The sequence below is a fragment of the Nicrophorus vespilloides genome, unplaced genomic scaffold, assembly GCF_001412225.1.
Source record: "Nicrophorus vespilloides isolate i.1.1-1 unplaced genomic scaffold, Nicve_v1.0, whole genome shotgun sequence".
NCBI lineage: Eukaryota > Metazoa > Arthropoda > Insecta > Coleoptera > Silphidae > Nicrophorus > Nicrophorus vespilloides.
In genome coordinates, this window is record NW_017096512.1 from 483,911 (window position 1) to 508,730 (window position 24,820).

A 24,820-nucleotide genomic window follows, 5' to 3' on the forward strand; every position below is an offset into this window, starting at 1 on the left:
TAATATTTTGGGTTTTATCTATTTGAAATTGCATTTACTTTTTTTTTACAAATTCATATAATTATAATGTTAATCTAGGTAAGGCTTTGGTATCGAGGTTAATTGTGTTATTCGCGTCGTCATTCTGTGAGTGTCTTATTTACTTAATAGTTTGTTTGATGTCTCCCACTTGTTTATTATTAAGTGGTGCTATAAAACGTTGTTACTTAAATTTCTGCTATTTATTATCAATATATATATTATATAAAATTAATCTCGTTTTATAAAGTAGTTTTCGATATCTTTGAACGTCTTGCCCAAAGTTTCCGGTAGGCAAAAGAAGACGAAACAGATGCAAGCCAGATTGACGATTGATATCACAAAGAATATGAATTCTATCCTGAAGGCTTTCAGGATGTAAGGGAACAGTTTCACGAGGACGAACATAAATACGTAGGCCAAGGCGACGATCACACCGCCCAGCTTCCCTTTAACTCTGACCGGAAGCAATTCTCCTATAAGGGTCCACGGAATGACCAGAACTCCAAGAGCACTGAAGCACACGTAACCGAGCACGCAGATTAACGTTATATTATCATCATTCTCGTTGGAGATGTGCAACTTCTCCAACTCTTGCGGCACTTCTTTCAGGTACATATACAAGCCGGCGACTAGACTGCACAAGCACATCCCCAAAGCCGACAGACAGAGTAAAGTTCTTCGGCCGACTTTGCTGGAGATTACAGCAGATATTACGGACATGATGAAGCGAATCGCGCCGAGCAGCACCAAACAGGTGTACTCATCGATGCCTCCTTTGAAGTGTCCCCCAATCTCTTTGAACACATCCACCGCGTAGAATATGATCACGTAGGCGCCGGACAATTGCTGCAGCAGGAATAAGATGCAGAGGATGATAACCGGCTTGTAAACTGTGGGCTCTTTATACACACTGAAGCCGGTGCGCAGCTTCAGTAAAGGAGCCCTATCGTTGGAGGAGCTACGGGAGGAAACTGTATCTGGTCTCTGCGTCAAACGCTTGAATTCGCGCTCGAAAAACTGCAATTATTATTTAGTTATAAAACATATTAGATTATTAGAGAATCAATGCATACTTGATCGTCGCTGTAAAGCCATTTCAGCGTTTTGGCCGCAGCCAGATTATCACATTTGAACGATAAGAGCCAATGGGGGCTCTCGGGGATGAACCACAGTCCAATGAACGTCGCCGATATGATCACCGTGTAAATAAGAGAAACGGTCTTCCAATGCAGGTAGCTTCCTAAAACAACAATGTAGTTTATCTTCAGTTAAAAGTTAGTAATAAGTTACCTAAGGCGCATGTGATGAGAATTCCGAAAGACACGAAGACGCTGTTCAAGCTGAGCAACATCGCGCGTAGATTGGCGTGACACATCTCTGAAACGTAGACGAGGCACACGGTGGACAGACCGGAACTGAATCCTGCTATCACCCTGGCAACATAGATGTACCACACGTTGTAGGCGCCGTAATGTAACAACCAGGAGAGGACAAAAGGTACCGTCGTTGCTATAGCGATCTTCTTCCTTCCGAATCTGTCCATCAACGGACCGACGAATATCGAGCCGAACGGCAAAGAGATCGTCACCAAACTTGCTGAAAACAATGAAATACTTTCTTTTTATTGTCGATCAATATCGATGATATCGGTGCTTCTTACCAATCCACGAAGCCTCTGAAATGTTTATTTCTATTTTGCTGTCATCGGACGCCAACTGCGGCAGCAATATTGCACTGAAAGACATATTTATTCCTGCTTGTATCACGACGGCGTGGATCATGCAGCATGCCAGAATCTGAAAATATTTACAGAAATTGTAATGTGACGACTATATATGTTATAGACTTAAAATATCAGACCAAAAGCAATCATCCAAGGGATAATTCAAAGTAAAATCAGTTAATGTTCATTCCTTTCATGAAACCGTACTCCTCGACCACAACTCTAATTATACTTAAGAGTTTAGCGTTATAATTATCACAATGAAATGATTAAAAAGCAAGTTGAGTTTAATAATTTCATATTGAGATTCCGCGACGACAATAGTTAATTCAATTAATCTAAGTTTGGATTAGTTGTGTTTATTTTTATTATTTTGACCGCAGAAAAGAATCTTTTGATTTTACTAGGGAACAGCACTTAAAGACCATGCCTAAATACGACCCTGCTTAGATAGATGACTTTGCTAACTCGTAGTAACTTTTATAGAAAGGAAACATCAAGTCACAACTCAAAGCTAATTATAAATAATACAATTTTATATAAACACCGTTTAATTACTGTCAATATATCTAGATTTGAGAATGTTATTTTAAATAAGAATGAATCTATGTAGGTAAATTGAATGTACTACATTTTAAATAATTCACTTGAAACTTGCTTATATCATTGTAAGGTTTAAAGCGTTGTACTTTATATCTAGTTTGAATAATTATTTCCTGATAGCGCATTGAATATTCATTGCAGTCTGAAAAACGAAAACAATTTCCAAAGCCACCCTCACTTTATCAGTACGTGAAACAGTTCGAACGTACAACTAGTCATACCTGTTTGATGGAGTCCTTCCATGTGAGTTTGTATGGTATCTGGCTATGATTGGCGGACGCGCTGAACGTGGGATTCGAGTTGCAAAGATCATCGTCGACGAGGATCCGCGCTTCTGCCGCCGTCTTCCCTTCCTTCGATGGTGGTTCCTTCACCTCGGTCAAGTTCTCCCGCTCCGCCGAAGAGGCTGACTCGTCCACAGACGACGAACCTTCTTTCTTCATTCTAACTCAAGTTCCTTTACTTCTCTCGCTTACAAACACTGAGATCTTTTTGAACAACAAGAAAGCGCGCGCGCAGTTCTTCCTTCGCAAACTCCGCCTCACCAAGAGAAGCAGCTACGTCCTTCCTTCTTCCTTCATCACTATTCCCATTCCTTCGGTGGTCGCCGCGTCTGTTCTGCTGCAACACGTCGTTAAGACAATGTAATCCACGATCATATATTAAAACCTTATTTGTTTTTCCTCCTTGTGTGTTTAATGAGTGGGAGTTGTATTTTGTACGAGACGCGTTACGTTGTGATTACGGTACGTTGTATTGCGAGTCCGTCGTGACCCTCAAAATGTTTCGTGTACAACACTCTCTCTCTCTTATGTAGCATACGCTCGACTCGTTATCATTTTTACTATGCACACACACATTAAATTCCTATTATTACGATGATAAAAATAAGTAAATAACTTGGCAACCGAACTACAAATTTACTCTTTTTATTGTAATTCTTCCCTCTTCATTCCCTGTGTTTTTTTTTTTTTGGTATTTATCCTCTATTATCTTATCAGAGCTATCGCATACTAATCGTTTGTTCGGCTCAATAATCATTGCGGAAATATTCCATCCACTTAAGTAGTCATCAATTTCATCTTTGACGTGCATAAAGGATGAAGTAATCTTGGTCATCTATTAAACAAAGTTAAGAAAAAACGATTACGAATCTTTTTGGAGCCACTGTGAAAACGCTCTCGCTAATTGCATTACACGAGTATTTATCACGTTTACTTAATTTAAGCATTTTTACTGTATCATCGCTCGTTTTGACTCAGCGTGTTTGTCGTTTGATAGAGATGATCGGCGGAGGAATCTCTTTGAGTGCAAAGTATCAAAATTCGATTCGCACATGCAGGCCTACAAGTAGAACCCTCGAGATTATGCAACAATTATTTTTTTCGATCGATATGTTTACTCTTCTTGAAGCATCATTAACTGAGAAACATGTATCATTTTTTTTACAGATAACACCAAAATAGAATTACTCGAGCTTTAAATAAATCAGAAAGATGATTTGCCCGGAGAATGATATGATTTTCAAATACATAAGAACATTTTGTTTTTTTTTTAAATTTGTTTCTGAAATAATTAATACCCACAATTCAATTTTTCAACAACTTTGATGAAAATCGTACATATGTTTCATAAATATATCATTTAGTTGAAAGATCTATAGCTTTTTTTCAATAGTTTTTATTAATTATCCATATACAAATTACTATTTGTTATTAATCTTAAGATTAACATACAAAAAAACTTCTTAAAGTTGTGAAGTTCAATGTTTTGATCACTTCATTTCGCGATCCTAATCACAAACGTTCAACACTAAGTTATTATTGAAGATTCAACATCTTTTTGTATATCATTTACATTCAAAAATGTAATGTATTTAAATTTTGTAAAATTTTGAAAAAAAAAGTTTAATTTTGACATGTTACTTGACACATGATGCAAACGTCCAAGTATCATAGTTTGACATAGTTTAATGTTGTCATCGCTTCCTGCAAAAGGAAAACTTTTTAATTTTTGACAGTAATTTTCTTCATTTCAACTCGAAGTTTAAACGCTAGTTATTATTAAAGATTCAACATCTTTCTGTATATCATTTACATTCAGAAATGTAATGTATTTAAATTTTGTAAAATTTCGAAAAGATATTTAATTTTGACATGTTGCTTGATGCATTATGCAAACGTCCATATATCATAGTTTGACATAGTTTAATGTTGTCATCGCTTCCTGCAAAAGGAAAACTTTTTAATTTTTGACAGAAATTTTCTTCATTTCGACTCGAAGTTTAATCGCTAGTTATTATTAAAGATTCAACATCTTTCTGTTTATCATTTACAGAAAAGAAATGTATTTAAATTTTGTAAAATTTCGAAAATTTGTTTAATTTTGACATGTTGCTTGACACATAATGCAAACGTCCATGTATCATAGTTTGACATAGTTTAATGTTGTCATCACTTCCTGCAAAACAATTTTTTTTTAAATTTTGATAGTAATTTTCTTCATTTTGACCCGAAGTTTAAACGCTAGTTATTATTAAAGATTCAACATCTTTCTGTATATCATTTACATTCAGAAATGTAATGTATTTAAATATTGTAAAATTTCGAAAAGATGTTTAATTTTGACATGTTGCTTGACACATGATGCAAACGTCCATGTATCACAGTTTAACATAGTTTAATATTGTCATCACTTCCTGCAAAAGAAAACTTTTTAATTTTGACAGTAATATTCTTCATTTCGACCCGAAGCTTAAACGCTAGTTATTATTAAAGATTCAACATCTTTCTGTATATCATTTATATTCAAAAATGTAATGTATTTAAATTTTGTAAATTTTTTAAAAAAAAATGTTTAATTTTGACATGTTGCTTGACACATGATGGAAACGTCCATATATCATAGTTTGACATAGTTTAATGTTGTCATCGTTTCCTGCAAAACAAAAACTTTTTAATTTTGACAGTAATTTTCTTCATTTCGATTTGAAGTTTAAATGCTAATTATTATTAAAGATTCAACATTTTTCTGTATATTCCAAATGAAAAGATGTTTATTTTTGACATGTTGCTTGACACATGATACAAGCATCCATTCATCATAATTTGACATATCTGTTTTATTGATGCTTAAAATTATGAAGTTTAATGATATAATCACTTCATGTACAAGGAAAACTTTAATTTTGACAATAATTTTGTTCATTTCGACCCGAAATTTAAACCCCAGTTATTATTCAAGATTTAACATCTTTCTGTATATCATTTAGTTTCCGAAACTAACGCATAACGAGCAAAATTAATTATAAGAAAAATGACTCGTAAAATGGAACGCATTATCGTATGTTACATTAATTTATATGGAGAAAAGCGAGGTTTCACTGTACTTAAATTTTGTAAAATTTCGCCTTCCAAATGAAAGAAAATTGATTTTTAATTTTGACATATTACTTGACACATGATTCAAGCATCCATGTATCATGGTTTGACATATCTGTTTATCAATTATGCTTAAAATTGTAAAGTCATGTTGTGGTCATTGGACAATAAATTTCTTCAATTCAATAAGTTTTTTTTTAAATTCAACATATTTCTGTTAATTAAATTTTGTTAATTTTCGCCTTCTGGATGAGAATAAAAAAGGATTTTTAATTTAGCTTGACACATGATAATACAAGCGTCCTTGTTTGACATATCCGTTTTATTAATTATAAGCTAAACTCTTTGTAAAAAAAATAATTATATTATTATTACAAATTCAATGACAATATATTTTGTAATTATTTTGCCATCAAGTTCTTATCAGCAAAATACTTTTGTAATGATCTGATAAACTGAATAAATAATAATTTATGTAACAAGTACGCGGAAGTTGTCAATACATGACAGCATTGACAACTTCTTTTATATTCCAACAAAATAAGTTTATATTTTTCAATTCTAAATTTCCTGTAAACATTCTTAAAAAATAAATAAATAAAGTTACTATTAGTTTGTGAATGCGTCCGTTAATATGCTTGTTTTATTTATTGGTTGGAATTTCAATTCCAGCTGCATTCGTTTATTGATCGGTCATCAAAATCTATGCAGCAGCTAGTTTAGCCGGTTCTTCTGTAGAGAGGGGTCATATCTAGGGGGCGCAGATGAACAGATGCACAATCATATTACGTGCAGGGATTTAACTAGCTTCGCTTTGTTTGCTTCTGTGGGGTTCCTGCATTGTTAAAACGCGATGAAAACCGTAATTCCAATTGCAAATGCTGCAATTACGCAACACAGAAAACAACTGAATAATTGCGGAAGATGTGTCAGTAGACTTGTATATTTGGATGTTAATATATAGTTATTATAATGACTAATCTCATTGATTAGGAATGCAAATGAGCTTCACTACTTATTAACTAATAAAAGCATAGATGTAGTATGTTTCAGTGTAACAGCTAACTAGATTAAACAAATGGAAGTTTATGGGATTATCAGCTTTATAATTAGTAGCAGGAAGAAAACATAATGTGACTGAATTTGTAGTTTGGAAAAAATATGCGATAACAATTGTATAGATTGTTGTATTATATTTATAAATAATAATAATATTGTTTGCAGTTAACAAGCAAACGGTGCCTCCTACTGACAAATAAATTTATTTCTAAATTTACACATCGTATTATGCGCGTCCCATCATCATCATCATCTTCCTATTCCTCGCTTCATTTTGGTAGAATTCAAAATGAATATTATAAATATAAACTTTCTAAATCTTGTATTTCTTTATAATTTTCTTACAAAATACATGTCTGTTTAAATGTACATATATATTTATATATACTCACATATTACACATACGTAACAAAATGAGAATCTGAAGATAATTTACACACTTAAACCAAATAATACACAAACGTTGTTTTTTTTTCCTTCTCTTCCTTTTAAACTCGCTCTGGGTCCCCAAATCGACAGAAAACAAAAAGAATACTATATACTTTTTTTTTTGTTTAATCCTATAGTAATTATAAATTATGATTCACACAATTTTTTTAAACTTACAATATATATATATACTATTTTTTTTGTTTGTAATAATTATAAAATGATCGTGGATATGATCAAAAGTCGCGACGATGTCGTTTGCATTCAGTTTGGTTTCGTTTCGTTTTTTTTTTAATATATATAAATGAATTTTGTATCTGATGGCACACGAAGAGATTCAAGAACACTCGTCATTAAAGAACGGCGACCTTCAATCATATCGAAAATAATGTTTGTTTCCTTTTGTTATTCTTCTTCTCTTGCTGCTGTTATTATTTTATGTATTGAAAAATATTTAAACGAACACACTTAATCATCCTCGTCTTCATTTACATCGTTCTCCTCGCCGTCTTCGTCCGCAGAGTCTTTTGGTTCCTCCTTCTTTGGTCTGCCACGACGACCTACAAAATAAAATTAATATTTGCATTAAATACTCATAATAATTCAGAGTTAAATAGATTCTGTATAAACATCTTGTTTTTATCGAAGTTTATATTCGAAGCAGTTTCTTTATTGCTCACGAGATAAACGTGACTCGGTAAACATTATTACTTATCAATGAGTCCTTTAATATACATTCTATATATGCCAAGTATACTCATAACATAAATCAAACAAGCAATTACATATGTATCAACGATATAATAAGCTCAATGCACTGCTCTAATATTAGACCAATAAAAAAATTACAAGTTTTTAAATACATTTCAGCTTTAAAATCAATATTGATATTAAATTACATTTCATTTACGTAGCATCTCGATTACATACGTTTTCCATCTGCATTCAGTAATTTTGTGTTTACTTATTAATGCAGTAAACCATAAATTAAATAATACATTTATATAAAAAAAAATATTTATATTCAGAATTGTCTAGTAATTTCTTTATAGTATTGATTTCATCAAATAAATATTTTTTTAATTAATAATGTTGTATAGACAATTATACAAAAAAATCAATATGTCAAGTATGGATAATTGCAATTAAAAATGAAATTAAGGTTGCCGACCTTTGCTCTAAATGCACCTGAGTAGGGGGTAAAATGGAGATGTGCAGGTTGCCTACGCCAAATGAACTCTCGATCCGAAAAAGTGAAGGGGCGTGTCTTGAGGGGGAGGTGGTTAGGAGGGCAGTTTAATTTTTAACGCCAATTAAAAAGTTTTGCTCATAACTTGATTTCTGAATGCAATGCATCATATAGGATTGCGCTAAGTTAAATATAATTGATTCATACTAGATTAGGAAATGCAATTGCATTTTAATATGAACGGTATTATGATAGTTTTCAATTACCTGTAGATTTGCCTTTGGGTTTGGCTACGACGGCCTTCTTCTTGGTGGATCCTCTAGGCCTACCACGTCCCCTCTTCGCCGGCGTAGGACCGTCGGCATCGTTATCACCGCTTTCAGCCGGCTTCACCTCTTTCCTGCCGCGCTTCTTGGCGTCGACCTTCTCGGCTTTCTCGGCGTTGGACTTGCGTCCGCGTTTCGTCGATGAAGCGTCGTCGGACATTGTTGTTGTAATAAACAAATATAGAAACTTAAAATAATTTTGAGATCAACGGCGTGAAGCACAGACGAATGAGAGACACTGCAACAAGAAAAAAAAAACAAATGCAAATCGCAACAAACAAAAGAAGCTAAAATTTACAAATCGAAAGGAAAACAATTGTAACGACGACGTTAAACAAAAATAACCGTTAGAAAATTAAATTGGGAATGATGCGCGTAGCTGCGTCCTTGTTTAAATGCCCCCACTGTTGTTTACAAGCAAACGACGCTTTTGGCGCCATTTGTAAACGCATTCCCTGCAACGTTTAATTTGTTCGGGGTGAGGAAATGGAAATTACACACACAAAAAAAATGTTATGAATAAACATATTGCGTTAGGATGGTGGAGATGCGGTTGAAATATTGGATTCGGTGGTGGTTGAACGGCGGGATTCTGTTGTTTAGATGGAAAAAGTGGCGCCATTTTCGAAACTGCATGCAATATTAAAATATATAACAACACCCAGATTTAATTCCGCGGTGGGTGGCGGTCGGAGACGCGGTCCACGGTGTCTATCGGATGCGGGGAAAAATCTGCTTCGATATTCTGGTGGATTCGGAAGCGCCAGAGTGCGGGAAGATAGAGAAAATAATTATCGAAGTTGCGGTGAGACGTTCGTATCGGCTTGGGTCAGAGGCAGGCGTCCGCCATGCCAGGCGAAAACTGTCGAAACGGAAACCGTCAGCTCGGATATCTCTGAAAGTACGCGCCGGCGATTTTTTTGCGCACCGAACGTCCGTTCACGCGAAATTCCGGTCGTCGCGAAAAAATCGGTGTGCCGCGACGGGGACCGTGCGAACGGGGAAAAAATTAAATTCGCGTGTGTTGTTAATAGATTTGTGGTTAAAAACCGAACTTACCTCCACTGAAGCACAAACAAGAATGAAGTTCGGCGGCGTTCCTAAAGGGGTCGGCGTTCAACAAGGGCCATCGGAATAGCGCGCGCGAAAAACACACCAATCAGAGGGCAGGGCTTGCCACCGGAAAGGAAACAAAAACAACGCCGCCCGCTTCAGATCGCTTCTTCCTTCAACACTTCTACACTCTGATATAGTTAGTGTATACATTTGTATACATCAGTGAAACATACATGCACAACTACTATTTTCCCATACACATGATCTCCCTCTCTCTTTCTCTCTCTCTCACATTTCTTTCCATTTATTATTTATTGTTTTTAAGTTGCATTTTTACCATTTTCAGAACAATGCGACCGTAACAATAAAATCATCAACAATCTCAATTAACTTAAAGCAATCCAACAACAACAAGAAAAAAAATCAATAACATCCAATCACCGCCACAAGCGCTCAACATTCTTATATCTTCAGGTTGCTTTATAAATCAGAAATAAATATTCATTGATTCACGTCTTATTTATTGGTTGTTAGCTTAAATTTTATAAATTTGCCATTTCTTATTTTTAATTTCCTTAACTAAAATGCAAATTAATATAGTATTTATTATTATATACCAATCAATAATATTGATACATATCTGAAGCTGGTTACACACTACGCACGTTCAAGTTGGATTTGTTTTAAGATTTCAATTTTTTTTGCATGACCTGTAAAAGTAATTTAGAAAGTAGTACAACATATTTAGTTTTCATAATTACTCAACGTAAAAAAAAATGTCACATTCCAATGACAGCATTGATAACGTCTTAATCTATGTTTAAAAATATTCATATTAATATAATTATGTACCTAATAAGTAATTATTATTAATTTCGTTTATAATAAATAAGAATTTTTGATCATAATTATAAATAAAAGTAAAATATGTAACCCGCATGATCTCCAATTTTGATCATTACTTTATTGTGCGCATCTATTATAGTAAGTTGATACCCTCATCACTACTTAATGCGTAAGCACTGGTCAGATAATTTGACGCCCAACCAAAATGGAAATTTATTCTGTACATATGAAATCTCAAACCAAAAACTCATTTCAATTTATACTAAAATTTTCACAAAAATATCACGAACTGAAAACTAACGTCATAAAATCTCAAGATTTCACAGCTTACTGAAGTAAGAATTTACAGTACTTTGATAAGTGATCATACTATAAATGATATAATTACACTCTTGTTAGTTAACTAACTAAATTGACAAGTTTTAACATTGCATTCATTCATACATTTCGAACACGGCTCAAGGACTTCGTAGTTAACCGAGATAGAAAAGAAACATGACAATATTTACTACTATCATTATGACAGGCAATAACCATATTTTCCTATATGATGTATTTTGCATATCGTTACAATTTTAAAGATTTTAAACAAAAAAAAAAGGTGTGAAAGTGCTATTGAACTTAAGTCTTTCCGATTCATATTGTTAATGTATATTTATTCTTTTAAATTAATTAGAAACATTTACGAAAACTTCATTATTTCCTTCATAATTTCACAAATCGTTAGGTAAACATGTGTTGTCATCACATAAGTTGAATGAACTCGTGATGATTCGCCAGTTGCAAAGTGAAACTGACAAATGTAGTTAGTAATTGAATACGTTCAAAGCTTATCCTCAGGCCATCAAAGCACTTCAGTCGAGTTACGCTAGCAAATCTTAGGTATCTAGTAGTGGTAATTTATCATTCATCATGTTTAATTATGAATACATTATTCGGTTTAAATCTTTATATACAAATATTATTTCTGACTATGCACTATTTTATGCTTGTGTTAGTCTGAAGGAAGCAGGCGTTTTCAAGTGCTAATAATCTTATCTTTTTTAACTGAAAATGTATTCAAATATAATGTAAAGAAAGTTCTGACTTTTAAACGTCAGTTCTAATATCTTCAACACCTTTGCTAAAATACCAATTTTGTTATATTGAACAAAGTTTTCAGGCGAAAAGATAATTGCGTCTTAATGTATGCTATTATTTCAGTTTTGTAATTATTGAATAACGGTATTTTATCTAATTATAACGTTACGTTATTTTCAATATGTCAATAATTTCTTGATTCTTCACACAAATCATAATGGTTCAATGAAAAAATAAAAAGTTGTGAGTAGTTTCTTTTTGTTTTCTTTTATTTAAAGTAAATAAATGTTATATTTATTCGTTTTCTTGGCTGCGGAGGCGTGCGTGTCCGTTGGTGATACGGATCGACAGCTGCTGAGCCCTCTCGACGATTTCCTTGCGCTTCTTGGATGAGACAGCATGAGCAATTTCACCACAGAATTTACGGTTTTGCATCATCAATACTTCCAATTCCTGTAAAACGTAATAAACAAACAAATTAATAAAATATCCAGTACATAAATCATTGAAAAATTAGCAATGATTTTCATGTTGCTCAGATCTTTAAAAAAAGTATCAGCATAATTTATCAGTCGCAAATTACCCAAAGAAAACATCATAGCTAACTCTACTCTATGAAAATGAGTTATTTTACTATTAGGTGATTTATATAATTGTGATTAATGTGTTTACCTTAACATTGTTTATAAGCACTTTCCTGAAGCCACTTGGCAACATGTGTTTGGTGAATTTGGCTGAACCGTAACCAATGTTGGGCATCTTGTATTGGCCCTTGAAACGCCTACGCACCCTGTTGTCAATACCCTTGGGTTTACGCCAGTTACGCTGCAAAACAAAATCGACAGTCAAACATCTGATCAAAGCAACATCCAGACAACTTCTTCGTATGTCAATTTGTAATCAGTTAAAAAAAGCGTCGACATTATAGTTCAGTCGCAAATTACCATAGACCATCATTTAGAAACGTATTTCCTAGTTGCCACATTGTAACATGTATGCAACTCAAAATATTATTGTTATGTTCGGAATTTTCGTAATGAACATTTATATAAGAAAACTTACCTTCAACTTGGAGTAACGGTCAGATTGATGCCTGATGAAGACTTTCGTCCTCTTTTTAACCATTTTAGGTTTGTTTGCTGGTCGGATAAGCGCCATACTTAACCTAAAACAGAAACAAAACACAATTACTTTAAAGTTCGATTTTTTTTTGACGATTCGCGAAAATACAATGTAATACAACTTGCGGTGATCACAATTGTTAATACTTTAGGGGTTTTCCATTGATTTACTTACCGATTTTCTTAATATTACAAGATTTGAAAACGGTGCGCACAGAATCGTTGCACACACCTCTGATACGCGAGAAGTTAGAGAACGTTGGTTAGGGTTTTTCGTGCCTAGTAAACAACGTATACAACTCCAACGGTGAATTACCGTACTAAATTTCGAGCGGTATATTTAAATCCACAACTCTTCGGATATGTGCTCAACTTGTTTAACACCATAAACTCAGCAACCAGACACATACATACTTGAAATGTCGAATTTATATAAAATTCTCGCCTAAGATATTGCATTGTCCAAATATCTAACTTTCATATGCATCTTTACAATCCATTCTATCTATTACTATTTTCGAGAAAATCAATAAAATGTAGACACAACTTTTTCGAGTCTTAATTTTTTCATTTTTTCAACTTTGAACGCGAATTACAACCAAATGGGTCAATATCGCAAGCTCGACAACCGAAGGACCGTCTATTGAAATCCCGACTACCATAAAAATGTTATTGTAGAAATTTATAATAATAAAAAACACTGTCGGGATTTCGATATAGTCGGGATTTTCATTGTCGGCAATTTAACATTGTCGGGATTTCGATATGGTCGGGATTTTGAGCCAGCCGGGATTTTGAAAGTCGGGATTTCGTTAGACGGGTTGTCGGGCTTGCGATTGCCACCGGTTTTGGATCAATTATATTGAATCTATTATAATTATGGAGAAAATCAACAAAATGTGAAAACTCTGCTTTTTTGAGCTTTAATTTTTTGTCAATTTTAATTTTTGAACGAATTACAACCAAATGAATTGAAATGAATTAAATCCAGAAAGAAAGAAAGTTGATATAATCACATAAATTAATTTTAATTATTCAATTTCTTCTTCTTCATCACTGAAATAGGAACTCTTCTTGATTTTCTTCCTTGTTAAATTTTCATTTGATCCAGAAATGCTCTTATTTTGTTCAGATTCGATGCGTTGTTGCTGCAAAACAAAATAAATTTACATCATTTAAAATTATATACTTTTTCAACATTTACCTCCAATGCAATGGCAGCACTCAAAGTTTCATTATCTGATTCAATTTCCTCCTCAGACTCATTGACTTTGTTGGTTTTATTATAATATGTTTCATCATCTGAATCAAAGTAATTCAAATTTTTTGGCTCCTAAAAAATAAAGAATACATAAAACTTTTTAATATTACTTATTACAAAATATAAGTATACTTTGGAAGTGCTTGTTTTGTTTTGATTTTTCTTCTTGATCTTCTTTGGTGGTGGTTCTCTGGAACCCAGCAGGTTCTTGGTACACTTGTAGCTCATGTGGCCTTCCTCCCCACATTCATAGCAACTGGATTTGTCTGGATAATTCTGAATTTTGTAGTTAGTATATTATTTGAATAACTTTAACTTAAACAAACCTTTCTCTTGATAAACTCAGCACTCCTTCCATTATCTTTGGCTATACTGGCTTTAAGTGTCCTACCAAACATCTAGACAAGAGATTAATATTTATAGTATGATATACAATTGAATCTTCTACAAACCTCTTGCATATTGGTAGCATCTGCACATTTTTTGGCATCATCCTTGCTTAAGAAGAATATGAAAGCAACACCTTTACTCCTCTTGGTTGTTTTGTCCTTTAGGACAGTTACTCTAAAATTAACATTATTTTAATTATGTTTATTATAACCTAGAACATGTTTTACTTGATGATTCTCCCATATTTCTCAAAGAGTTTGTGCAGATCATTGTTCTTTAGATCAAATGGCAAATTAGAAATATACACTGTACTTTTACTAGGCACTAACCCAGTACTCATCTTTACTACTTTTTGAATTACTAAAATAAATTACTTTTATTTTGTTATAACAATTGTTCGTTTATTTACTTTTATGAATATTTAATTTTTTTAATAATTTATTATACTCTCAGACATGTACATTTACAACTTCTTTCAAAATTAGTTTAAATGTATTAAGTGACAATCAATGTAGTGTACTCAAAATATAGGTTATGAATAAGATAACCTCTAAATTGGTGTAAACAACAACAAATGAAAATACTTGATTTTTGTATTCATTTTAATTAGATTATTGAAATCGCGATTACTTGTGTTTAAGTAAACCTTCACTTAAAATAAATTAGTATGCAATATGCAAGAAACACATACTTTGAACATATGTTTCCTCTGTTTATCTCATGATAATATTGTAAACATTGAAACAGAAACTATCTTGGATCAGGTGAAATGGAAGGATAAGTTAGAGTTTTGTGTAGCAGAGCTGGCAAGTATTAGCATTAAGGATTTAGTTTGGCTTTGAATAATTTATATTTTTATAGAATTGGGACATATCATGCTTCATCTGTTCACAATGTTCCAGTGAACTCGATGCTTATTACACATTTCGCAAGAAGGTCATCAAGTCTTATTCCCAGTTATCTTCAGAGTATAACTATTCCTTGGGTGATACTGAAGATTGCCAAGATGTGCTGCAAGAAAGTGAAGATGTGCAGCCAAGGGTGGAAAATGAATTTATATGCATACATTGTGGTGAGGGATTTAAATCAAAGGAAGTCCTGACTGCACACATAGAGACTCACAGTAGTGCAGATGATGAGAAAAAGTATGGCTGTGATACCTGCAGCAGTGTATTGACAACGCGCAAAAAATTAGAGATACATAAAGTGGATTGCAGTAAAGTTGAAGAGAAGAATGATATCAAGAAGTTGAAAGTAGCAAATAGCTGTGAAACTTGCGGCCTGGAATTTTCGACGAAATACTTATTGAATCGTCACGTGAAGAATGTCCATGCCACTGAGAAGAAACATAATTGCGACGTTTGCGGACAGAAGTTTGCGTCTGCTGTGTATCTGTCCGCTCACAAGAAGTACCACTCCGGAAACAGACCACACATATGTTCGTTTTGTGGAAAAGGTTATATTACTACCAGCGATTTATATCACCATGAAAAAATCCACGCGAATAAGAGGGCTTACAAATGCGTGGAATGCCCGAAAGCTTTCAACACCTCCAGCGATCTGCACAAACACAAGATATGTGTTCATATAGATCGATCGGAATGGAAGTACGTGTGCTCGCATTGCGATCGTCGTTTTCCGCTGAAGATCAATCTGGATACTCATACCAAAACTCATACTGGCGAAAGAAACTATGCTTGCCATTTGTGCGAGAGGCGGTGCATCAATCGGAGCGTTCTTCTTAAGCATATAGAATCGCATTCTAATGTTAGATCCTTTAAATGCGAGCACTGCAGCCAAACGTACAAATACCAGAAGTCCTTAAACATACATCTGGCTAAGACGCACAGCATCGGAGACGCGAAGATACCCGAGCGAGTGAAGAAGTACTTCTGTCACATATGTCCGAAGTCGTATTTTGCTAATAACAAACTGCAAAAGCACATACGAAGTCACACGGGAGAACGTCCCTTTTCTTGTGATATTTGCGATAAAAAGTTCATCGATAAGAGTTACGTCAAGCAACATTTAAAGGCTTCACATAACGTACTACATTCCATTTAAATCTACATATGTATAATCATTAATTTTATACTTTCAAATTATGACTCATCATTATAGTGTACAAAAATTACAAATCTAATAATTAAGATTGATTTCCTAATTTCTTATTGTTACATTAAAAAATGTAATCAAATTTTAAAGCTGAGATCAACGTACTACTACTTTATAAATAAAACATTGTGTGTTCAATCAGAATCCAACATTTGTTGTCTCTGACTATTGAGAATTTGATTTCATCGATGTCTTTCAGCAATCCCGTCTTTGCTTTGCGTTGATTAGATGCTAATATTACTGCGAAGTTTTCGTAACTTGCAAGCAATATATTCACCGAATATATCGTACTCATCTGCAAACAAACGTCTATTTTCTTGGTGTCTGCTGATTGTTCATTATTTATTTATCTTGCGGACGCTACACCTGGCTACACCCATCTCAACGTTTTCCTGTTTGATCTCTATTATTTTACTGTATAATTTTGTTAAATTATAAAATTTCCATGAAGTATGTTTTATTAATTAAATTATTATATAAAAATATTTTTCTAATACGGTTTAGAATAATTCTAAGTTTAAATTTCGCGCGCTTTTTGGTGTAGAATAGTGTAACTAAATTTATAAACGACGGCACGTGAGGAAGGGTTTACGCCGGCGTCTGTCAAAAATAGTGAACTGTCAAAAAATTTGGTTAGTTCTTGTAGAAGGTGTGGATATATTTTTCTCGAACAATCCCATATAAAATATATCAATGGCTGCTATAAGTTTGTTAAATCCTAAAGCCGAGGTTGCGAGAGCAGCTCAAGCTCTCTCAGTAAACATTTCTGCTGCCAAAGGTATCCAGGATGTGATGAAGACCAACTTGGGACCACGCGGTACCATGAAAATGTAAGTCGATGGCACATGACTCTGAAAATGCACAAATTACCATTTTCCGTTACGATTCCAATGGAAATCGCATTCACATTGATTATTTTATGCTTGAAATAGGGTAATCTGATGATGTTAGAAGCAATAACATATATATTTATGTATTAAAACACAATTATAGTAGTGGAGTCACCACCCACACAGTATAAAATACATCTGAATGAAATGGATGTTTTTTAAGGGTAATATTATGGTTTTTAATATTTCATTTAATCTTTATTGGGTTCTGGATTTGAGAAAGAAGCAGTTGCATAGTTGAAAACATCATTTTTTTGTTAAAATATTAATATTTTTGTTTGTATTCATTTTAGGTTGGTTTCTGGCGCTGGTGATATCAAAATAACCAAAGACGGCAATGTATTGTTACATGAAATGCAAATCCAACACCCAACTGCATCGCTTATTGCTCGCGCCTCAACTGCACAAGACGATATGACCGGTGATGGTACGACCTCAACTGTGTTGGTGATTGGTGAACTTCTGAAGCAAGCCGATTCCTACATCGCCGACGGTCTCCATCCCCGTTTGATTACCGAGGGTTTCGATAAAGCCCGTGCCAAGACCCTTGAAGTTTTGGAGAGCATCAAAATTCCAATTGAAATCAACAAAGAAGGTCTGTTGGACGTCGCTACCACGAGCTTGAGGACGAAGGTGCATCACAACTTGGCCGATGTTTTGGCTGACGTTTGCGTCGAAGCCATCCTGGCTATTCGTCGTGATGATAAACCCGTCGATTTGCATATGGTCGAATTGATGGAGATGCAACATAAAACTGCCACTGACACTCAGTTGGTGAAAGGTTTGGTAATGGATCATGGTGCTAGACATCCTGATATGCCCAAACGTTTGGAGAACGCCTACATTCTGACCTGCAATGTAAGCATGGAGTATGAGAAGAGTGAAGTAAACTCTGGATTCTTTTACAAAACCGCTGAAGAGAGGGAGAAACTCGTTGCAGCTGAAAGGGAATTCATTGAGCAGAGGGTAAAGAAAGTTATCGAATTGAAGAAGAAGCTGTGCACCGGTAACGGTAAAAACTTCGTAGTTATTAACCAGAAGGGTATTGACCCAATGAGCTTGGACATGCTCGCCAAAGAAGGTATTATGGCTTTGAGACGCGCGAAGAGGAGGAACATGGAGAGGTTGGCATTGGCTTGCGGTGGTATCGCTCTGAACCATTTTGATGATATCCAAGAATCTCAGTTAGGTTTCGCTGGTTTGGTCTATGAGCACGTTCTCGGCGAAAACAAGTACACTTTCGTCGAAGAATGCAAGAACCCGCAATCCGTGACTATCCTCATGAAGGGTCCCAACAAGCATACTTTGACTCAAATCAAGGATGCTGTGAGGGATGGTTTGAGGGCTTGCAACAACGCCATCGAAGACAAAGCTCTTATCCCTGGCGCTGGAGCTTTCGAAATTACCGCTTACAAAGCACTCACTGCCTTCAAGGACACCGTTAAGGGCAAGTCTCGTTTGGGAGTTGCCGCATACGCTGAAGCTCTCCTCGTTATTCCCAAAGTTCTGGCTACCAATTCTGGCTTCGATGCACAGGTAAATCACAATACTCCCGAAACCAATTGGAATTGAAATCCTAATAATGATTATATTTCTAGGACACTATTGTTAAGTTGCAAGAAGAGTCTCGTTTAAGCGACGTCCCCGTCGGTCTTGATCTGGCTTCCGGAGAACCAATTATCCCCAAAGACAATGGCATTTTCGATAATTACATTGTCAAGAAGCAGATCATCAACTCGTGCTCCGTCATCGCCTCCAACTTGTTGTTAGTTGATGAAATAATGAGAGCTGGAATGAGCAGTCTGAAGGGTTAAAAGATTCGTTCGATCGTTCTACCTCATAATTCATTCACATTATTAATCATACTTTTGCGTTTGCTTCTCACATTTTAATAAACGAAACTAATGAACAATGTCTACGCTCTTATTTAATACAAATAAAATGAATATTCCAATTTATTTTCATTGAATATAGATGTAATAAATTAATGCTTTTAATAAATGACTTTTATTTATAAAGTGTAATTTTTTATGTAATACAAACAGAGCAATTTTAAAACAGATTTAGAACAATGTCAAGAACATCCACATTCATGAAATATTATATAAGATTGGTCATATCAATAACAAATAGAATGACAACTTTTTGACATTTTTCATATTTAAATAGAATATACATTTATTTATTGTTATTAAATAACGAAATCTTTTTGCTGGTCATAGAACAACTAACAATATTTTGCTTATGCAGATATTGGTTTCATGTATGAAAAACGTTTAGTTTTATAAAAAAAGTGTTACATAAATAATAAAATTATTGATTTTTATAGAAGAGCCATCTATTGTAAGAATTGATACTTATATTTTAATTATATATTGGTTGGTAAACTATCAAAATGAGAGTAAAATTGATCATATTTTGTTGTTTTAACGTAATCAGAGGACTACGGACTTTTGTTTGTAATATTGTTAAATAAAAATGTAATTTCTATTTTTTTTTTGTACAAAAATTATTACGTAAGAAATTGTACTGCGCATATGCAGACGTCCCTCTGGTGGTGAATGTATTATCACAAGCCTAGCGGTAGGAGCAGGAGTTATTGGTCTGTTCTTCGACCGACCATGTTGGGTGCCGTAACACGTTCAAGTTCTAGCCTTTTGGCTGCCAAGCCCCTCGAGAAATTGGGTTCTGAAGCCCTGAAAGTACTTGGCGTACAAACTGCCCCACGTAAGTCAAAAGCACGATCATATTTTTCCCCGAAATTGGCTGTATTTCACGTATAAAAGAGATAGAGGTGTCGGCCACACACTCTCCACGACTGCAGGTGGACTTCATCCACCGATTAACCATGATTAGCACTAACTTAAGACCCAAGATTACCTAAAATTTACGAAAATCCGTCGATTCTCATGGATGTTGTATAATCCAATTGGAACTCGGGTTTCACACACTTTAGTTACATAACCGGTTGATAAGTTCGAGCGCCATTTTGTACCAAATCTTATTGGATTTTGACCATCCGCAAATCTGTCTTCTGATGGATTAATCAATTCAGATCATACGCCTTTAAAGAAAATCGATATTTTCTTGGTGACGTCCATTATGTTAACACATAACCTATCTGAGCCATTATATAATCTTAACAATATGTACAAATTTCAATCAATCATATGCAATCACTGCTATTCTAAAGAGCAATGTCTTTTTGATTTTACATTCAATTATATTTTTTTTTGATGATTTACATAATCACATCAATCAGTTGTTATGTAACACTATTCCACTATGTAACCTATATCTTTACAGTTTTTGTGTAGACCATTTATTATTATATAAGATTTGGTACTTAAATACTGTTTATTATACCAAAAAATAATGTGATTTGATGACTATTATGTCATAGGGTGGAGTTATTAAGTACATTTTATTTGTAAGTTAAATTCTACTGTGGATTCAAATTTATATTTTTGACGTTTTGCAGAAAGGAATTATGCCAAGGCTGCTGGTGGCTCCGGCGGCAGAGTCGTCGCCGTTATCGGTGCCGTCGTCGATGTCCAATTCGACGAAAACTTGCCCCCCATCTTGAACGCTTTGGAAGTACAAAACCGCTCCCCAAGGCTGGTCCTCGAAGTACGTTCTTCATCTCTTGTTAGTTGAGCTTTTTTTCTCTAAATGATTATGTTTTTCTTTCATATAGGTTGCTCAACATTTGGGTGAAAACACCGTACGTACCATTGCTATGGACGGTACCGAAGGTTTGGTTCGTGGACAAACTGTCAGCGACACCGGATTCCCAATCCGTATTCCAGTCGGTGCCGAAACTTTGGGCCGTATCATCAACGTCATCGGTGAACCAATCGATGAACGTGGTCCAATCCCCACCGACAAGATCGCCCCAATCCACGCTGAAGCTCCCGAATTCGTGGAGATGAGCGTCGAACAAGAGATCCTTGTCACCGGAATTAAGGTGATTTAATCATTTTTTGAGCTTTTGATTGTATTAACATATGCTTTTCCATGTTTCCTGAACAGGTCGTAGATTTGTTGGCTCCATATGCCAAGGGAGGAAAGATTGGTCTTTTCGGTGGTGCCGGTGTAGGCAAAACTGTATTGATCATGGAGTTGATCAACAACGTCGCTAAGGCCCATGGTGGTTACTCCGTGTTCGCCGGAGTCGGCGAAAGAACCCGTGAGGGTAACGATTTGTACCAAGAAATGATTGAGTCCGGTGTCATTTCCCTTAAGGATAAGACCTCCAAGGTAGCCCTTGTGTACGGTCAGATGAACGAGCCCCCAGGCGCTCGTGCCCGTGTCGCCTTGACTGGATTGACCGTCGCCGAATATTTCCGTGACCAGGAAGGACAAGATGTGTTGCTCTTCATTGACAACATTTTCAGATTCACCCAGGCCGGTTCCGAGGTATCCGCCTTGTTGGGTCGTATCCCATCCGCCGTAGGTTACCAACCAACCTTGGCCACTGACATGGGTACCATGCAGGAACGTATCACCACCACCAAGAAGGGCTCCATCACCTCCGTGCAAGCCATTTACGTACCAGCTGACGATTTGACCGATCCTGCCCCAGCCACCACATTCGCTCACTTGGACGCCACCACCGTATTGTCCCGTGCCATCGCCGAGTTGGGTATCTACCCAGCTGTCGATCCCCTCGATTCTACCTCCCGTATCATGGATCCCAACATCATCGGACACGAGCATTACAACGTCGCCCGTGGTGTCCAGAAGATCCTCCAGGACTACAAGTCTCTCCAAGATATCATTGCCATCTTGGGTATGGATGAATTGTCTGAAGAAGACAAGTTGACCGTTGCCCGTGCCCGTAAAATCCAACGTTTCTTGAGCCAGCCCTTCCAAGTCGCTGAAGTCTTCACCGGTCATGCCGGCAAGCTTGTGCCACTTGAGGAAACCATCAAGGGATTCCAGAAGATCTTGGGAGGAGAATACGATCACCTTCCAGAAGTCGCCTTCTACATGGTTGGCCCCATTGAAGAGGTCGTCCAGAAGGCCGAGCAATTAGCAAAGAACACTAATTAAATAATTAAACCATAAGCAATAGTAGGTTCTGCCCAGTCTTTATCCACCAACAACATGATAGATAAAACTGAACTAAAGCTGGATGGATGCAGATATATAACATATTTTCAACATTCTCTTTTTATATTATGTTTAAAGAATAAATAATGCGCCATGAGTAAATTTGATATGAAACACTAGGAATCACCGAAGAAATATTTAACATAAATGAGAAAATTTATTTGTGGTGTTTACTTTTCTTTTTTCCTTGTTGTATTTTTCATTTAATTTGAAAAAAAAATAATTATAAAACTATAATTTAAACTGAGTTACCATTCACTAAACCTACATTTTCTATCACTACATAGTTTCCTTCAGACATACAATTGGGATCAACCATTTCTTCAAGAAAAACAAATTTCTTATAAATCTCAAAAGTTTAAAAATAGGTTAATTCATTCAATATATCCAAATAGTACTCTATATAAATTGACTATAATCTCGAGTTATTCTGAATGTGTATGTGCAAATTCGTGTACTTCCATTATAAGTATAGAATATTTTAGAACATTCACCTTCCAAATGCGGTTCTGTATTGATCCATTGTCAAGTGGAAGAGTGACGCAAAAACTGTTTACACAATTATCCAATTTAGCGAATTTCAATCTTAGATACCTAGCGTACCCCTAGATGAGCGGTCGGGGAACTTTTTTTAACCATTATCCCAAAATATTATTGCGTAAGTCGATATTACCCCCCCCATTCTGAATTCATGAAACAATCAATGTAAATTTTAAATAAACATTATTTATTGAATTAATTTGCATTTACATATTTATAAAAAAAAGTTACATGAAAATAGTAACAAATAGTAATAGACAAACAAAATAAAATTCTTAAATTGGAACAAACAAAAATTAATTGAAAACAGTGGATAGACAAACAGAAAACTATCTTAATGTTATAATTGTATAATTTTTTTTTGGGTTACGAGATGTCTCAGATTCAAATCCTAGCCAAACCAATAATATAACTTTTTCCAATATATCATATAAATTCCAAATATGCATTAAAATATTGCTCATTGGTCTAGGGCAGTGTTTGCCAAACTGAAGCACTCTAGTTTTTATTATGTGCAAGTAGAAATGTTAAGATTTTTTTGTAACTTCTTAAACTAATTAGTTTGGATAGTTATTTTATAATTATTTGTATCATCAATGCTAAATCAGACTTGAAGGAATTATCAAAGTTGTAAAATTACCTAATCAATTAGTTGTGAGTGAGTAACTTATAAGTTGCGTGCACAATTTAAACTCGAAGGATGTATTAATATGAAGAATATATTCCAGTGCAAACAAATTGATTGCTTTATAAGTGATTTTAAATTATATTCAATAAATTTCATTCAATCTAATTTAATTGTAAATTAATTGCAATTTTTTGTCTTCCTTCTTGGAAAAACCTCTGCCATTTAGATGCGTCCCAATTAGAAAATTAACATTTCATTAATAATTTATTGACTAATTGGCGCTATTGTGTTTACCAATTGATACACAAGAGGGAGTTTTAATGTTATTTAAAACATTTGAATTATAAACAATCAGTTGACATCACCTACTGCTTTTGCGTCTGAGGAGTTCACTCACAGTTCGTTCCTTTATGAGTCTGTGTGTGCTCCGGTTTTATAAGTACAAAATTGTTGTGCAACTAGTTCAAATCCGATTAACTGTGTTATGTTTTGAGAAAACCATCATCGGAGATCACAATCTCATTAGATTTAGCGGCAATTAAAGGTTAGTGGTGAATCTGATTCTAAATAAAAACAAAATTGCATAGTATTGAAATTTTCCAAATTTTGATATAAAAAATGGCGGACTGACGCGTTCCTCCCGCCACTTTCTTTTGTTTATTGTTGATACCAACGCATTTTTATTGCAAAAAAATAAAAATTTAAGTCTCTATGAGATAGTTGTGCGCGTCCCTTTTTTAAGTCAACATCATTCCAATTAGAAGTGCGCAATAATTAATGAAATTTCGAAGGTTTCTCATTCATTTCCAGTGGATTCCGAACCGTAACTAGCAATTTAATTTTTTTAATTTTTCACAAATCTTACAGTTTTTTTTTGTAACTTCATAAACTATATTCAATTAGTTCGAACATTCATATTCACTATCCATATCATTAGGTGTGACTGCAAATATGTGATGTATATTAATGCTAAATCAAACTCGAAGGAATTATCAATGTTCTAAAATACACTAATCCATTGGTTGTGCGTAAATGTCTAATAAAATAC

At 34.7% G+C, this 24,820-nt stretch overlaps 7 protein-coding genes across 11 annotated transcripts; 3 read left to right on the forward strand and 4 right to left on the reverse strand.

Annotated features, from left to right (window-relative positions):
- Nucleotides 1–208: 208 nt before the first annotated feature.
- On the reverse strand, nucleotides 209–3,579 carry LOC108557304 (facilitated trehalose transporter Tret1-like). Of its 2 annotated transcripts, none has more exons than XM_017913763.1 (6): nucleotides 3,017–3,579; nucleotides 2,569–2,965; nucleotides 1,682–1,817; nucleotides 1,312–1,617; nucleotides 1,095–1,261; nucleotides 209–1,038 (listed from the first exon to the last, which is right to left on the reverse strand). In XM_017913763.1, exons 2-6 carry the CDS (start codon nucleotides 2,788–2,790, stop codon nucleotides 250–252), a joined length of 1,620 nt encoding a protein of 539 aa, XP_017769252.1. In that variant the 5' UTR covers nucleotides 2,791–2,965; nucleotides 3,017–3,579; the 3' UTR covers nucleotides 209–249. The 2 variants fall into 2 exon arrangements, with proteins under 2 accessions (XP_017769252.1, XP_017769251.1); XM_017913762.1 differs by having other exon boundaries at nucleotides 2,569–2,968.
- A 3,798-nt stretch (nucleotides 3,580–7,377) lies between these two features.
- LOC108557300 (chromosomal protein D1) lies at nucleotides 7,378–9,878 on the reverse strand. Of its 3 annotated transcripts, none has more exons than XM_017913758.1 (3): nucleotides 9,790–9,878; nucleotides 8,671–8,968; nucleotides 7,378–7,775 (listed from the first exon to the last, which is right to left on the reverse strand). In XM_017913758.1, exons 2-3 carry the CDS (start codon nucleotides 8,888–8,890, stop codon nucleotides 7,684–7,686), a joined length of 312 nt encoding a protein of 103 aa, XP_017769247.1. In that variant the 5' UTR covers nucleotides 8,891–8,968; nucleotides 9,790–9,878; the 3' UTR covers nucleotides 7,378–7,683. The 3 variants fall into 3 exon arrangements, with proteins under 3 accessions (XP_017769247.1, XP_017769246.1, XP_017769245.1); XM_017913757.1 differs by lacking the exon at nucleotides 9,790–9,878 and adding an exon at nucleotides 9,390–9,737; XM_017913756.1 differs by lacking the exon at nucleotides 9,790–9,878 and adding an exon at nucleotides 9,029–9,115.
- A 2,110-nt stretch (nucleotides 9,879–11,988) lies between these two features.
- LOC108557257 (60S ribosomal protein L32) lies at nucleotides 11,989–13,113 on the reverse strand. The gene is made up of 4 exons (XM_017913698.1): nucleotides 13,009–13,113; nucleotides 12,775–12,877; nucleotides 12,385–12,537; nucleotides 11,989–12,165 (listed from the first exon to the last, which is right to left on the reverse strand). Exons 2-4 carry the CDS (start codon nucleotides 12,868–12,870, stop codon nucleotides 12,007–12,009), a joined length of 408 nt encoding a protein of 135 aa, XP_017769187.1. The 5' UTR covers nucleotides 12,871–12,877; nucleotides 13,009–13,113; the 3' UTR covers nucleotides 11,989–12,006.
- A 750-nt stretch (nucleotides 13,114–13,863) lies between these two features.
- LOC108557268 (zinc finger CCHC-type and RNA-binding motif-containing protein 1-like) lies at nucleotides 13,864–14,957 on the reverse strand. 2 transcript variants are annotated; one of them, XM_017913710.1, is made up of 7 exons: nucleotides 14,894–14,911; nucleotides 14,712–14,844; nucleotides 14,547–14,658; nucleotides 14,421–14,492; nucleotides 14,227–14,370; nucleotides 14,038–14,166; nucleotides 13,864–13,981 (listed from the first exon to the last, which is right to left on the reverse strand). In XM_017913710.1, the coding sequence occupies exons 2-7, from the start codon at nucleotides 14,822–14,824 to the stop codon at nucleotides 13,865–13,867; spliced, it is 687 nt and encodes a 228-aa protein (XP_017769199.1). In that variant the 5' UTR covers nucleotides 14,825–14,844; nucleotides 14,894–14,911; the 3' UTR covers nucleotide 13,864. The 2 variants fall into 2 exon arrangements, with proteins under 2 accessions (XP_017769199.1, XP_017769198.1); XM_017913709.1 differs by having other exon boundaries at nucleotides 14,712–14,957.
- A 102-nt stretch (nucleotides 14,958–15,059) lies between these two features.
- LOC108557264 (zinc finger protein 664) lies at nucleotides 15,060–16,622 on the forward strand. Its single transcript, XM_017913705.1, has 2 exons — nucleotides 15,060–15,290; nucleotides 15,346–16,622. The coding sequence occupies exons 1-2, from the start codon at nucleotides 15,159–15,161 to the stop codon at nucleotides 16,546–16,548; spliced, it is 1,335 nt and encodes a 444-aa protein (XP_017769194.1). The 5' UTR covers nucleotides 15,060–15,158; the 3' UTR covers nucleotides 16,549–16,622.
- A 586-nt stretch (nucleotides 16,623–17,208) lies between these two features.
- LOC108557298 (T-complex protein 1 subunit zeta) lies at nucleotides 17,209–19,401 on the forward strand. The gene is made up of 3 exons (XM_017913753.1): nucleotides 17,209–17,429; nucleotides 17,783–19,025; nucleotides 19,088–19,401. The coding sequence occupies exons 1-3, from the start codon at nucleotides 17,293–17,295 to the stop codon at nucleotides 19,301–19,303; spliced, it is 1,596 nt and encodes a 531-aa protein (XP_017769242.1). The 5' UTR covers nucleotides 17,209–17,292; the 3' UTR covers nucleotides 19,304–19,401.
- A 662-nt stretch (nucleotides 19,402–20,063) lies between these two features.
- LOC108557290 (ATP synthase subunit beta, mitochondrial) lies at nucleotides 20,064–22,764 on the forward strand. Its single transcript, XM_017913742.1, has 4 exons — nucleotides 20,064–20,216; nucleotides 20,971–21,119; nucleotides 21,187–21,456; nucleotides 21,522–22,764. Exons 1-4 carry the CDS (start codon nucleotides 20,111–20,113, stop codon nucleotides 22,542–22,544), a joined length of 1,548 nt encoding a protein of 515 aa, XP_017769231.1. The 5' UTR covers nucleotides 20,064–20,110; the 3' UTR covers nucleotides 22,545–22,764.
- Nucleotides 22,765–24,820: the final 2,056 nt, after the last annotated feature.